This window comes from Myotis lucifugus, unplaced genomic scaffold (assembly GCF_000147115.1).
Source record: "Myotis lucifugus unplaced genomic scaffold, Myoluc2.0 scaffold_520, whole genome shotgun sequence".
Taxonomy (NCBI): Eukaryota; Metazoa; Chordata; class Mammalia; order Chiroptera; family Vespertilionidae; genus Myotis; species Myotis lucifugus.
Window position 1 is genome coordinate 361,959 of NW_005871568.1, and position 13,514 is coordinate 375,472.

Below are 13,514 nucleotides of genomic sequence, written 5' to 3' on the forward strand. Positions count from 1 at the left end.
TTTTTTGTTTAGTAACAAAAATTATCCTCCTCCTTTCACAGATGCAAGTAGTAACAGAGTTGAAAACAGAGCAAGATCCCAACTGCTCTGAACCCGATGTGGAAGAAGTGAGCCCTCCCCCTATGGGGTCCCAGACACCGATGGATGCCGACAAGCAGGCCATTTATAGGTAGCGAAGAGATGTGAAGCATGTGGGTTTTAAGAGGAATAATGAGAGTAGAAAACCTTGTTAAAGGGAACATGAGAGCTATTAGCTAGGCAGAGTAAGATTTGATGTGATAACTACTAGGGTATTTTCTCTGATTAAGATGTTATTTCTAATACCTTTCTTTAAAAAAAGTTTTGGAATGTAAATCACATTTTAGTTCACCTTGTAAAAAATAATATTCAGGCCCAGATGATTTTACTGAAGAATTCTACCAACCTTATGAGAAAAAAGCAGCATGTCTACACAATCTCTTTCAGAAAATAGAAGATGAAGACTACTTCCCAATGCTTTTTACAAACTGAGCAACACTCTGATACCAAAGAAATCCAAAAAAATTCACAGATAATATGCCTCATGAATTTGGACATAAAAAATTTCAATAAAATATTAGCAAATTGAATCCAGCAACACAAATAATAGAATAATATATAATGACCAAGTGGAGTTTATGCCAGGAATGCAAGACTAGTTCACTGTCAAAGATCAACCAATGAGATTCACAGTGTGATCATATCATTTGACAAAATCAACAGCTAATTAAAACTGTCAGCAAAGGGGAAGAACTTTCTTAACCTGATGACAGGCAACTACAAAAACCCACAGCTCACATCAAACTTGATGGTGAAAGATGGAATACTTTCCCCTAAGGTTGGGGATGAGAGATGTCCACCCTAACTCTTCTTAATCAGCACTGTAATAAAAGTCCTAGCCAGTGCAGTAAGACAAGAAAAAGATTAGAAAGGAAGAAATAAAACTGGCTCAATGCACAAACGACATGATTGTTGACATAGAAAATCCCAGCATGTACCAAAAAACTTCCAGGTATATAGTGAATTTAATTAGATCACAGGTTACACGTGCAACACACAAAAACCAACCCTGTTTCTTTTTTTTTTTTTAAATATATTTTATTGATTTTTTACAGAGCGGAAGGGAGAAAGAGATAGAGAGTTAGAAACATCGATGAGAGAGAAACATCGATCAGCTGCCTCCTGCACATCTCCCACTGGGGATGTGCCCGCAACCCAGGTACATGCCCTTGACCGGAATCGAACCTGGGACCTTTCAGTCCGCAGGCCGACGCTCTATCCACTGAGCCAAACCGGTTTCGGCCCAACCCTGTTTCTATACCTGTAACATATAATTGGAAACAGAAAACAAAAAGATAGTACATTTGCCAGAATTCCAAAAAAACTCAGGTATAAATCTGTACCTATAAAATGCTGATGCAAGCAAATCAGAGACAACCTACTAAATGGCAGGACATACCATGTTTATGGATTCAGAGACTCAACATAATACAGATGTCTGTTCTCCTAAAATCAGGCTATAGACTTAATACAATTTTAATTAAATTTTATCAGGATATGTTTGTGCATATAGACAAGTTCTAAATTTTATATAGAAGTCAGAAGAACTAGATCAACTAAAACAATTTTGAAAAAGAATAAAGGAGGAATCAAGTCTATTTGATCTTAAGATTTGCAACCATGTTACAGTAATTAAGACACTGTGATATTTGTGAAGGGATAGACACATAGATCAATGCCACAGAGAGAGTCCAGAAATAAATCTACACAAATAGGATTTGATCTTTGGCTAAGTTGTGAAAACAATTCAATAAGAGAAAAGGTAGACTTTTCAACAAATGGTGTTAGAACAATAGGATATCTATATTCAGAAAAAAAGATCCTTGACTTACTCTGACATCTTATACAAAAAGTTACTCAAAATGGATTATCGACCTAAATGTAAATTTTAAAACTGTAAAATTGGTACATCCATATAATGGATATTATTTGGCCATAAAGAAGGAATGAGGTACTGATACCTGTTACAGCATCATAAGTCTTGAAAACATGCTAAGTGAAAGATGCCAGACACACAAGGTCACATCTTCTATTTATATAAAAGGCTAATATGCAAATTGTCCCCTCGGGAGACCGGGAGTTTGACCGCTTGCTATGATGTGCACTGACCCCCAGGGATCGGCACTGAACAAAGCAAGGCCCCAGCTGGCAGCTGGGGAAGGAAGGCCTCGGCCGGCACCTGGAAGGCCCTGATCAGCCCTGATCACCAGCCAGGCCTAGGGACCCTACCTGTGCATGAATTTCATGCACCAGGTCTCTAGTATTATATGAAACTAGAGGCCCGGTGCATGAAATTCATGCACTGGGGGGGGGGGGGGCGGTGTGTGTGTGTGTGTGTCCCTCAGCCAAGCCTGCACCCTCTCCAATCTTGGACCCCTCGAGGGATATCCATCCCTCTCACAATCCAGGACTGCTGGCTCCCAACCACTCGCCTGCCTAATTGCCCCTAACCGCTTCTGCCTGCCAGCCTGATCGACGCCTAACTGCTCCCCTGCCGGCCCGATTGCCCCTAACTGCCCTCTGCTGCTGGCCTGGTTGCCCCCAACTGCCCTCCCTGCAGGCCTTTTTCCCCCCCAACTGCCCTCCACTGCAGGCCATCTTTGTCCACATGGGGGCGGCCATCTTGTGTGTTGGAGTGATGGTCAATTTGCCTATTACCTCTTTTTTATATAGGATGTTTAGAATTGGCAAATCTATAGAGACAGAAAGCAGATTAGTGGTGGCCTGGGGATGGGACTTAGGGGTAAAATAGAGAGTGACTGCTAATGGCTACAGAGTTTCTTTGGGGGATGATGAAAATGTTCTAAAATTGATTGTGGTGATGGTTACCCAACTTTGTGAATGTACTAAAAACCATTGAATTGTAAACTTTGAATGGATAAATTATATATTACATGAATTATATTTTAACGAAGTTGGTATGTCAAATAATGTGTACATACATACATACCAAACATCCTCATGCCATATGTAGAGTGTACATTTTTTTTTCTTTTTTCCCCAGGCATCCACTGTTTCCTTTATTAGCTTTGTTGTTTGAAAAATGTGAGCAATCCACGCAGGGCTCAGAAGGTACAACTTCTGCCAGTTTTGATGTGGACATTGAAAATTTTGTAAGGAAGCAGGAGAAGGAAGGAAAACCCTTCTTTTGTGAAGATCCAGAAACTGACAATTTAGTGAGTAGATTTTTTATTCCAAATTTAAAATATGTTCAATAAATTTTTAACTTCCAGTTAAAACTTTAGACTATTTGTAGTTCTGCTAAAGGGGAGAATTGTACAACTCATGAGATAACGTGTGTGTGTGACTTGAATGTCCTCCAGCCTTCTCTTGTTACCCCTTCCTGTTATCAAATAAGCTGGCTCAGCCTCCATCTTAAATGGACCAGGGGATTCAGTTCTCTCCTGAACATTTGAAAGGTTCATTGGGGTTGACGTGCTCACCTGCCTTGCTTCTCAGGCAGCATGTTGATGCTCAACTTCAGTCCTTGACTTTTCCTTGACCATGGACACATGACTGTGTTCTCCAAGACAGCTCTGTCTTGAGGCTCACACTGATTCATGGGGGGTGACAAAGTTTGTCAAGACTCGGGAACCACCAGCACAGAGCAGGGACAGGCTCTGAGGCCCCCCATGATTTCCCTTGCTCTTTCTGTCTGGAGCCTTTCTCATATAATGCCCTCCTCCTAGGTCCAGTGTTCTAAAATTCAGGGTTCTCTGTGCTTTCTGAAGGAAATGGAGAATTCTTTGGCGTTAACATCACTGCTGTACCCAAGGGGAGTGGTGCCATTCAGTACTGTGGGGCACTGTCAGCTGTGTCTGGGCTCCTCACTGGATTTCCATTGAAGCCTGCTATGCCAGCTCCCAGATCAGTACCTTCATCAGGCTCTGGTCAGCAGAAAGGGTCTTTGGAAATCTCGTTCCTGAATAAACTGCCCAGGTCTTCATTGCTGTTGTTTAAATTTCTCATTACATATTCAGCCCTTATTGCCCAATAATAGATTTTATAGGTGAGTTGTCTGACTTTGAGTCTGTCTCTTCATCTTTTGAATGGGACTGACAGTGCCTTCCCTTTTGGATTTAGGACCAGAGACTACTCTCTCTGCCTCTGAATCTGTCGTACAGCCATCAGCGAGTGAGGGGCTGAAGTGGCCACAGTGGTCCCAGGCTGGCAGGGACCAAGGCTCTCCTGACTGGTGTTAGGGCACAGGGCCTAGCAGAGCTGGATGCTTGGTATTCCTCATTATTGACTGGCTGGCTGATTGGTTCCCTCCACAAGTACTATGAATTACTATCCAAGGTCACAGGAGGAGCTAAGGCAGGTGCTGCTTATGGTAATGGTTTCATTTTCAGCATCAGTTACCTACTGCTGTGGGACAAAGTATAGTGAATTAATCCAAAATCATAAAACTTAGAAAAATCGTAAGAGAAAATCTTTAGGATCTAGGGCTAGGCAAAGAGTTCTTAGACTTGACACCTAAAGCACAATCCATAAAAGGCAGAGTTGGTAAGCTGAACATTATTAAACTTAAGAACCATCTCTGAGGTGGATCTGGATACATCCCAGTTTATAGATGAAGCAGGAACAGAGTGAGGACTGGCAACTTGCCTGTAGGGCCTGAGGCAGTGGTGAAGCTGGCTGAGGTCTGGCTGATCCTAGCACTGTACTCACTGAAGTTGCACTGGCATTATCTGTCTTTCTGCATATCAGAGGGAGCACGGGTCTGGTGCTGGGACGATTTGTCATTTTGCACAATATCTGATGTTATTCCACTTCTATCACTGGCAGTACAGATGGTGATGGCTGTGCAGGGTTCAGGCTAATAACTGAGAGTAGTTATGTGATGATGATTATAACTTAACATCATGCTGCCTTTTCCTTATCTGAAAGTCTTCATTTTCTCTGCTTCTAGATGGTAAAAGCAATCCAGGTTTTGCGTATTCATCTTCTTGAGCTGGAAAAGGTTAATGAACTCTGCAAAGATTTCTGCAGTCGATATATTGCTTGTCTAAAAACGAAAATGAACAGTGAAACTCTCCTGAGTGGAGAACCTGGAAGCCCGTACTCCCCTGTCCAGTCCCAGGTATTTATGTTTGGGTCCTGCTCTACTTCCTAGTTGCTGTAACATCTGCAAAGATGAACTGTGTTGATCCTGAGAACACCAGCCCTTTCAGAATCACAAGGCTGTCTTAATGGCTGTCCTGGCCCTCTAGATCACTGACGCTAGCCTGGGCTGAGAGTTCATTCCAAACACCATCCATCTGGCTTCATACAGTGAATGCAATGAGGCCCCGATCTGTGTACTGGACCCTGGGTCCTATGTTTCTGGAGTTCCATCCATTTCTTTCTTTTTTCCTTTTTTAAAATATACTAGAGGCCCGATGCAAGGGGCTCAGCCTTCGTGGCCCCGGCTGTCTTGCAGCCCCACAGCCTGGCCCCCTCCTCACTGGTTGTTCTGGAAGGTCGTTCCGGAAGGTCATTCTGCTATCCAGTCTAATTAGCATATTAGCTCTTTATTATATAGGAATTTAAAAAATTATAATATATATATATATATATATATATATATAGATAGATAGATAGATAGATATAGATATAGATATATACACATATATATATATATATCTATATATATATATATCACAAAATGTACCATCCTAACCATGTTTAACTGTACAGCTTTGTGGCATTAAGCACATTAACATTGTTGTGCAACCATCACCACCATCCATTTCCAGAATTTTCCATCTTCCCAAACCGAAATCTGTTGCCATTAAACACTAACTTCCATTCCCCTATCCCAGCCCCTGGCACCCACCATTCTACTTTCTGTCTGTATGAATTTGACTCCGTTAAGGACCTTATGTAAGGGGAATCATTTGTCCTTTTTTTAAAAAAAATATGTCTTATTTATTTCAGAGAGGAGGAGGGGTAGGAGAGAGGGATAGAAACATTAATGATGAGAGAGAATCATGGATTGGCTGCCTCCTGCACGCACCACACTGGGATCAAGCCTGCAACCCAGGCATGTATCCTGCCAGGAATCAAACCATGACCTCCTGGTTCATAGGTCGACGCTCATCTACTGAGCCATACCGGCTGGGCTGTCCTTTTGTATTTGGCTTATTTCACTCAGCATATGTCCTCAGGTTCCTCTATCTTGGAGCCCTATTATATTGTAGCCACTCTGAAAGATTGTAGTGACATTCATTGTGTTTGTAACTTACATCTCCCCGGTGGCTAGTGATGCTGACCATCTTTTTATGTGCTTATTTTCCCTCTGTATATCCTCTTTGGTAGAATGTCTTCTCACATCTTTTGCCCAATTTCTAATTGGATTTTTTTAAACTGTTGACTTTTTAGAGTATTCCAGATACTAGTCTTTTATTGGCTATACATTTTTCAAATATTTTTTCCAAGTCTGGAACTTCTTTTTCTTTTTCTTTTTTTAAAAATATATTTTATTGATTTTTTACAGAGAGGAAGGGAGAAAGAGAGGGATAGAGAGGTAGAAACATCGATGAGAAAGAAACATCGATTCAGCTGCCTCCTGCATACTCCCCACTTGGGGATGTACCCGCAACCAAGGTACATGTCCTTGACGGGAATCGAACCTGGGACCCTTCAGTCCACAGGCTGACGCTCTATCCACTGAGCCAAACCAGTCAGGGCTGGAGCTTATTTTTCATTCTCTCATCAGTGTCTTTTGCAGAGCAAGCATTCCCCCACCCCCTGTCTTTATTTTATTTTATTTATTTAAAATTTTTATTTCCCATCCATCCACCTCACCTCCCTTTTAGCAACCATTAGCTTATTCTCTATATCTTTGGGTCTGTTTTTTTGTTTATTCATTTGTTTTGTCCTTTTAGGTTCAGCATACGAGTGAAATCATATGGTATTTGTCCTTCTCTATCTTTTTTATTATATTTTGCATAATAACCTCTAGGTCCATCCATGTTATCTCAAATGTCAAGATATCATTATTTTTATTGCTGAATAATAAAATTCCATTGTATATATGTACTGCATCTTTTTTATCCACTCAGCTATTGCTTCCATATCTTGGCTGTTATAAATAACTAAAGGCCCAACAAAATTCATGCAAGAGTAGGCCTTCCTTCCCCCCAGCTGCCAGCACCGGCTTCCCTCGCAGCCCCGGCTTCATCCGGAAGGTTGTCCAGAAGGATGTCCGGTCTAATTAGCATACTATGCTTTTATTATTATAAATTATTATAGATGCTGCAGTGAACATAGAGGTGACTATATCTTTTTTAATTAGTGTTTTTGTTTTCTTGGGATAAATACCTAGAAGTGAAATTGCTGGGTCACATGGCAGTTCTATTTTTAATTTTGGGGGGAACCTCCATACTGTTTTTCATAGTGGCTGCACTAATTTGCAATCCTACCAACAGGGCATGAGGATTCCCTTTTTTCCACATTTTTGCCAACACTTGTTTATTGATTTATTGATGATAGCCATTCTGACTGGTGTGAGGTGATAATCTCATTGTGGTTTTAATTTACAGTTCCCTGATGATTAGTGATGTTGAACATTTTTTCATTTGTTTGTTGTCCATTTGTATGTCCTCTTTATAAAAATGTCTATTCAGTTTTTCTGCCTTTTTTTTTAATTGAATTTTTTTGGTGTTAAGTTATATGAGTTCCTTATGTATTTTGGATATTAACCTCTTATCAGATGTATCATTTGTGAATATCTTCTCCCATTTAGTAGGTTGTCTTTTTGTTTTGTTGATGGTTTTCTTCACTGTTCAAAAACTTTTTAATTTGATGTAGTCCCATTTGCTTATTTTTCTTTTTGTTTCTCTTGCTTGAGGAGATATAGCCACAAAGATATTACTGGACCAGTGTCAAAGAGTTTACTACGTATGTTGTCTTCTAGGAGTTTTATGATTTCAAGTCTTACATTTAAGTCTTAAATCCATTTTTTAAAAAAAATATATTTTATTGATTTTTTACAGAGAGGAAGGGAAAGGGACAGAGAGCTAGAAACATCGATGAGAGAGAAACATCAATCAGCTGCCTCCTACACACCTCCCACCGGGGATGTGCCCGCAACCAAGGCACATGCCCCTGACCGGAATCGAACCTGGGACCCCTCAGTCCCGCAGGCCGACACTCTATCCACTGAGCCAAACCGGCTAGGGCAGTCTTAAATCCATTTTGAGTTTATTTTTGTAAATGGTTTAAGAAAGTGGTACCATTTTATTTTATTTTTCATATATCTGTCCAGTTTTCCCAGCAGCACTTAATGAAGACTGTCTTTACCTCATTGTATATCCTTACCTCCTTTGTTGTAGATTGACTGTATAAGCAAGGATTTATTTCTGGACTTGCTATTCAACATTTTTTAAAATTGATAATTCTACTTACCAACTTTTCCCTTTATGAGTCATGATTTTGGTGTCAAGTTTAAGAACTCTTTGCCTAGCCTTAGATCCCAAAGATTTTCTCTCATTATTTTCCCATAAGTTTTATATTTTACATTTAAATCCATGATCAATTTTGAGTTAACTTTTGTATAAAGCATGAGGACTTTGGCTGAGGTTCGTTTGTTTGCCTTTAGATGTCCAGTTGTCCAGCACCATTTGTTAAAAAGACTCCTTCCTCCATTGAATTGCTTTTGCACCTTGTCAAAAGTCAGTTGGGCATATATATAAGATTTATTTCTGTGTCTTGTGTTCTGTTCAGATTTATATATCTATACCATATAGTTTTGATTACTGTATTGTATAATAAATCTCAAAATTCAGTAGACTGATTCCTCTCACTATTCTTTTTCAAAATATTATTTTCTCAAAATATTTGAGCTATTTCTAGTTCCTTTGCCTTTCCATATAAATTTTAGAATAATCTTGTCTCTATCTACAAGAAAAATGTTACTAAGATTTTGATAGGAATTGCATTAAACCTGTATGTTGTTTTGAGGAGAATTGACATCTTTACTATGTTAACTCTTTCAGCTCACACACATGGTGTGTCTCCCCATTCATTTACTCTTCCTATGATTTCTTTCATTAGTTCTCAACATATGAGTCCTGCACATGTGCTTTTAGAATTATACCTAAGTATTTTTGTGTGTGTTTTTGATCAATTGTAAATGGTATATTTTTAACTTGTGTCATGCTAGTTTATAGAAATGCAGTTGGTTTTTAAATGTTTATCTTGTATCCTGTGGCCTTGCTGAACTCACTTAACTAGTTCTAGGAATCCTTTATATAGAGTCATTAAGACTTTCTGCCTATTTAGTCATGTCATCTGCAAATAGGGACAGTTTTGTTTCTTCCTTTGTGATCTGTATACTTTTTATTTCCTTTTCTTGCCTTATTGCATTGGCTAGAACATCTAGTACTATCTTGAATAGGATTGGTGAGAGCAGGCATCCTTTGCTTGTTCCCAATCTTATGGGGAAAGTGTTCAGCCTTTCACTATATTAATTTTTATCTTAATGGTAGTTTTCCCCCTAGATGCTCTTTATCAAATTGAGGAAGTTCCCCTCCTATTTTTCTGAGAGTTATTATGTTGAATTTTTTCAAATGCACGGATTGATATGATTATGTGATTTTTCTTCTTTAGCCTGTTAATATGGTAGATTACATTGAGTTTTTTAATATTGAGCAAGCCTTGCATTCCTGGAATAAACTGTACTTGGTCATGGCATGTAATTCTTTTTATATGGATTCCTGAATTTTCTTCTAATTGCTAATATTTTGTTAAGCATTTTTGTGTCTGTATTGAGGGATATTGGCCTGTAGTTATCTTTTTTGGTGCAGTCTTCATCTGTGTTTGGTATTAGGACAATACAAGCTTCAGAAAATGAATTGGAGAGTATTTCCTGCTCTTCTGTTTTTTAGGAAGGTGTTAGAATTGGTATTAATTTTTCTCTAAATGTGTGATAGAATTCTTCAGTGATACTACCTGGACCTGGAGATTTCTTTTTTTGGAGGTCTTTAAATGACAACTTTAGTTTCCTTAATAGTTATAGGGCTATTCAAATTATCTACTTCATATTGGATTTTGTCTACTATGTTAAGTTTATATGTTGAGTTTATGGTATCCCTTTTTCTCCTTTTGATGTCTGTAAGGTCTTCAGTGAACTCCCCTTTTTCATTTCTGATATTGATAGTTTGTCTTTTTCTGTTGGGCTTACTAGAGATTTGTCAATGTATTGATCTTTTCAAAGAACTTGTTCTTTTTTCTCTGTTGTTTTTCTGTCTTCAATTTCATTGTTATCTGCTTTGATCTTTATTATTTTCTTCCTTTTGCTTGCTTTGATTTTATTTTGTTCCTCTTTTTCTAGTTTATTGATATATGAGGTTGGATTATTGATTTGATAGCTTAGCTTTATTCTGACCAAGTTAATGTGGCCTACTTTGTGTGTACCTGCCAAAGCTTACACATTCACATTGTGCGGTGGCCCACAGAGCAATCGCCTCTGGATGATATTCATTTATGCTACTTAACTGCTCAAATATCTGGGTGCCTGCATGTAACAGACCTCACGCGAGATGCCAGGTATAGGGATCCTTTCCCTTGTGAACCACAAACCCAGCCATCAGTCCGTGGGTAAATTTGCCCATTTGGATCTAATGTCAGATCATTGGAATCTCTGATGAGGTATTTACAAATGTTTGCATGGAGCGTGCTGTGGGCCAGCCTAGGCCCAGTACTCCACACACAATGGACACACAGGGAGGTGGGTCTCAGATGTGCACTGTGCTGAGATCGGGGTGATAGGAATCTATGTGGGCCCGGGGGTAACTCCCATCACCACTTAGAGCCTCCCAAGCCTGTGGGATAATCTTCTGGAAGCACTCATACGTTCAAGGAGGCATTGGTTCTTAGAAAATCAAGAGTCTGGGCCAAATTGAATGGGAAAGTTGTGTGGTAAGATCAGGTAATTTTGGTCTTCCTACTCATACCTCCAAGACTGCAAGGTGTGGTTACTATGCAATGAGATGAAAGATAATCTTTAGAAGCCAAATTTAAACTAATATCTTAATAGATTAGTTTAATCTAGTAAACTTAATATCTGTACCGATCATCACATTTAATATTCAGTCAGACTTCCCTCTCCTGGTTTCCAGATACGTAGAGCCTGCTTCATGGAAGGCTTATCATCTGATTGTGCTCTTTGCCTCAAGCATCTCCTTTATTAATAATGCCATTATACCACTTGTTAGGAAGTTTTAAATATGGGTGTTCTGTTTTCTAATCCCTTCCTGTGTATTTCTGACTTACAGCAGATTCAAAGTGCCATCACAGGCACTCTCAGCCCCCAAGGAATTGTGGTGCCTGCATCCGCGCTGCAACAGGGTAATGTAACCATGGCAACAGTGGCAGGTATGGCGATGGAAAAAAGGACACCTTTTCCTTGAGCTTTTGCGGAAAAAGTCCTTCATAGTAGAATGGAGACTTGCATAAACATAATTTTTAATTAATGCCAGTTCCCTAATAGGAGTCCCAAAATCTAGGCTTCTTTGAATGCTTGTTTCTTGTTAATTCTCAATGACAAATACTTTATGCAAATTGTTTCCCTACCAAAAAATGTTTGGGAAGAAAGGTTTTGTATAGGAGTTGAAACTATATAGCAAAAACTAATTGTAATTTTCAAATAACTATTTTTAAATGTGCTCTTAGCAGCACCTGAAAAATCTTAAGTTGTGTCATTAATTGATGACAAGCAAATAAAAAAGCAGTCTTAGTCTTGATCTAACTTATATGATAAAAACCGTCACAGGAAGGGGACAGATTTTTAAGTTCCCTGTTGCACCTAGAACAGGGGTGGGCAAACTTTTTGACTCGAGGGCCACAATGGGTTCTTAAACTGGACCGGAGGGCCGGAACAAAAGCATGGATGGAGTGTTTGTGTGAACTAATATAAATTCAAAGTAAACATCATTACATAAAAGGGTACGGTCTTTTTTTTTTTTTAGTTTTATTCATTTCAAACGGGCCGGATCCGGCCTGCGGGCCGTAGTTTGCCCACGGCTGACCTAGAACATTGCAAATACAAGACCACCATGAAAATATAAGGAGGGGAAGCAATTTACACTAAAAACCCCTTATAATAGCACAAAGGGAAACCTCCACAGCAAAATAAAGCACATTTGTCCAAAAAGAGAAGCTTAATAAAAAATATTTGTCATCTGAAACCTTTGGCCAGGTCTTTTGATATGTTCTAATTGTGAGGAAAGTAGAAAATGGGGGCAAGCAAAAGGCAAGGAAGTGCAGACCCTCTGACCCGGCCGTGCCCTGTGCACTGTTGTGAGGACAGTAGGGATGCCTGTCAGCATAGTGTCACCTGGGCACTGCTTGTGCAGTGAGTTCGCTTTGATAATTTACAGTGACAAGTCAGCAAGCAAAGTATCAATCATTTGAAGTGATGTAAAAAGCTCATCAAACCAGAGATTTTATTTCTTTCATAGTATAGTGAGAAGATTGGTCTTAAATCATTGAGACATAAATTTAATTTTTTTTCTTCTTCCTTTTTGAGGTGGCACAGTTTATCAGCCTGTTACAGTCGTCACTCCTCAAGGCCAAGTAGTGACACAGGCGTTGTCACCTGGGACAATCAGGATCCAGAACTCCCAGGTGTGTGAGCCATTTGGCAGGATTGGGGGCGGGGGGAAGTGTTGCACAGGTGTGGAAGTGCACGTGGCAGCACTTCTCTCTGGGTGAAGATAACTTATCTCATACTCGCTCTCCTACAGCAACCTCCAGTTAATCTGAATGTCAGTATTTTGTTTCTTTTTTACTCTTCACATCTATCATTGTAAAGTTGCAAAGTTCAGAAAAGTCTAAGGAAGCAGAAAAAAAGTCATGTTATTCCTTCCCTTAAGCAACCACTGTTCTCCAATTTACCACTGGATTGTGTAGTTGTCTCTGCACCAGGACATTTGAAGCCATGTGGACATGCCCTTCTCCCCACCCCACCCCACCCCCGCTCCAGGCCCCAGCAGAACTGCAGGCAGGTTTTTGAGACCATGCCTAGCTGCCCCGTACCTCCAGCATGAGAGTAGTGGCCGGGTTTGGGCCTGTGTGCTCTCAAAACTGTTCTTGGTCTTTCTGCTGGGCCAGAGCAGGGCTTCAGGGTGTCCAGGGCACTTGCTTAATGCCCCCCCACACCCTGGTGAGAAATCTGAAAGAGGGCTCCCCTTTTTCCTCTGTGCGCTGCCTACTGGGGGCGCTGCTTCAAGAAGGCTGGTCTGCTGCTCCTCCCTGTGGCCCACTAGCTCCCAGAGCACAGAGGCACTTCCAGGGCAGAAGCGACAGCTGGAAATGCAGTGACATGCCAATACCTTGGGATGGTCCTACCCTCTCTGTGTCTTTGGTAAGATGAGATTGAACTGGTGTCTCAGACCCTCTAAGTCTGGAACACACACACACACACACACACCACCCCATACTCTCACATA

At 40.1% G+C, this 13,514-nt stretch overlaps 1 protein-coding gene across 10 annotated transcripts in view; it reads left to right on the top strand.

Annotated features, from left to right (window-relative positions):
• The window catches only part of PKNOX1 (PBX/knotted 1 homeobox 1), a 51,714-nt gene that overhangs the window by 12,522 nt on the left and 25,678 nt on the right, over positions 1-13,514 (top strand). For 8 of the 10 annotated variants that reach the window (XR_002826520.1, XM_023745131.1, XM_023745134.1 and 5 more), the window contains 5 exons: positions 42-169; positions 3,083-3,254; positions 4,991-5,161; positions 11,340-11,439; positions 12,593-12,690. Coding sequence is in view for 9 of the 10 variants with exons in the window: in XM_023745131.1 (XP_023600899.1) it covers positions 42-169; positions 3,083-3,254; positions 4,991-5,161; positions 11,340-11,439; positions 12,593-12,690 (669 nt within the window). In the remaining variant the exon portion in view is untranslated. The remainder of the gene's footprint in view (positions 1-41; positions 170-3,082; positions 3,255-4,990; positions 5,162-11,339; positions 11,440-12,592; positions 12,691-13,514) is intronic. The other 2 variants (XM_023745136.1, XM_023745133.1) reach the window with 1 other exon arrangement.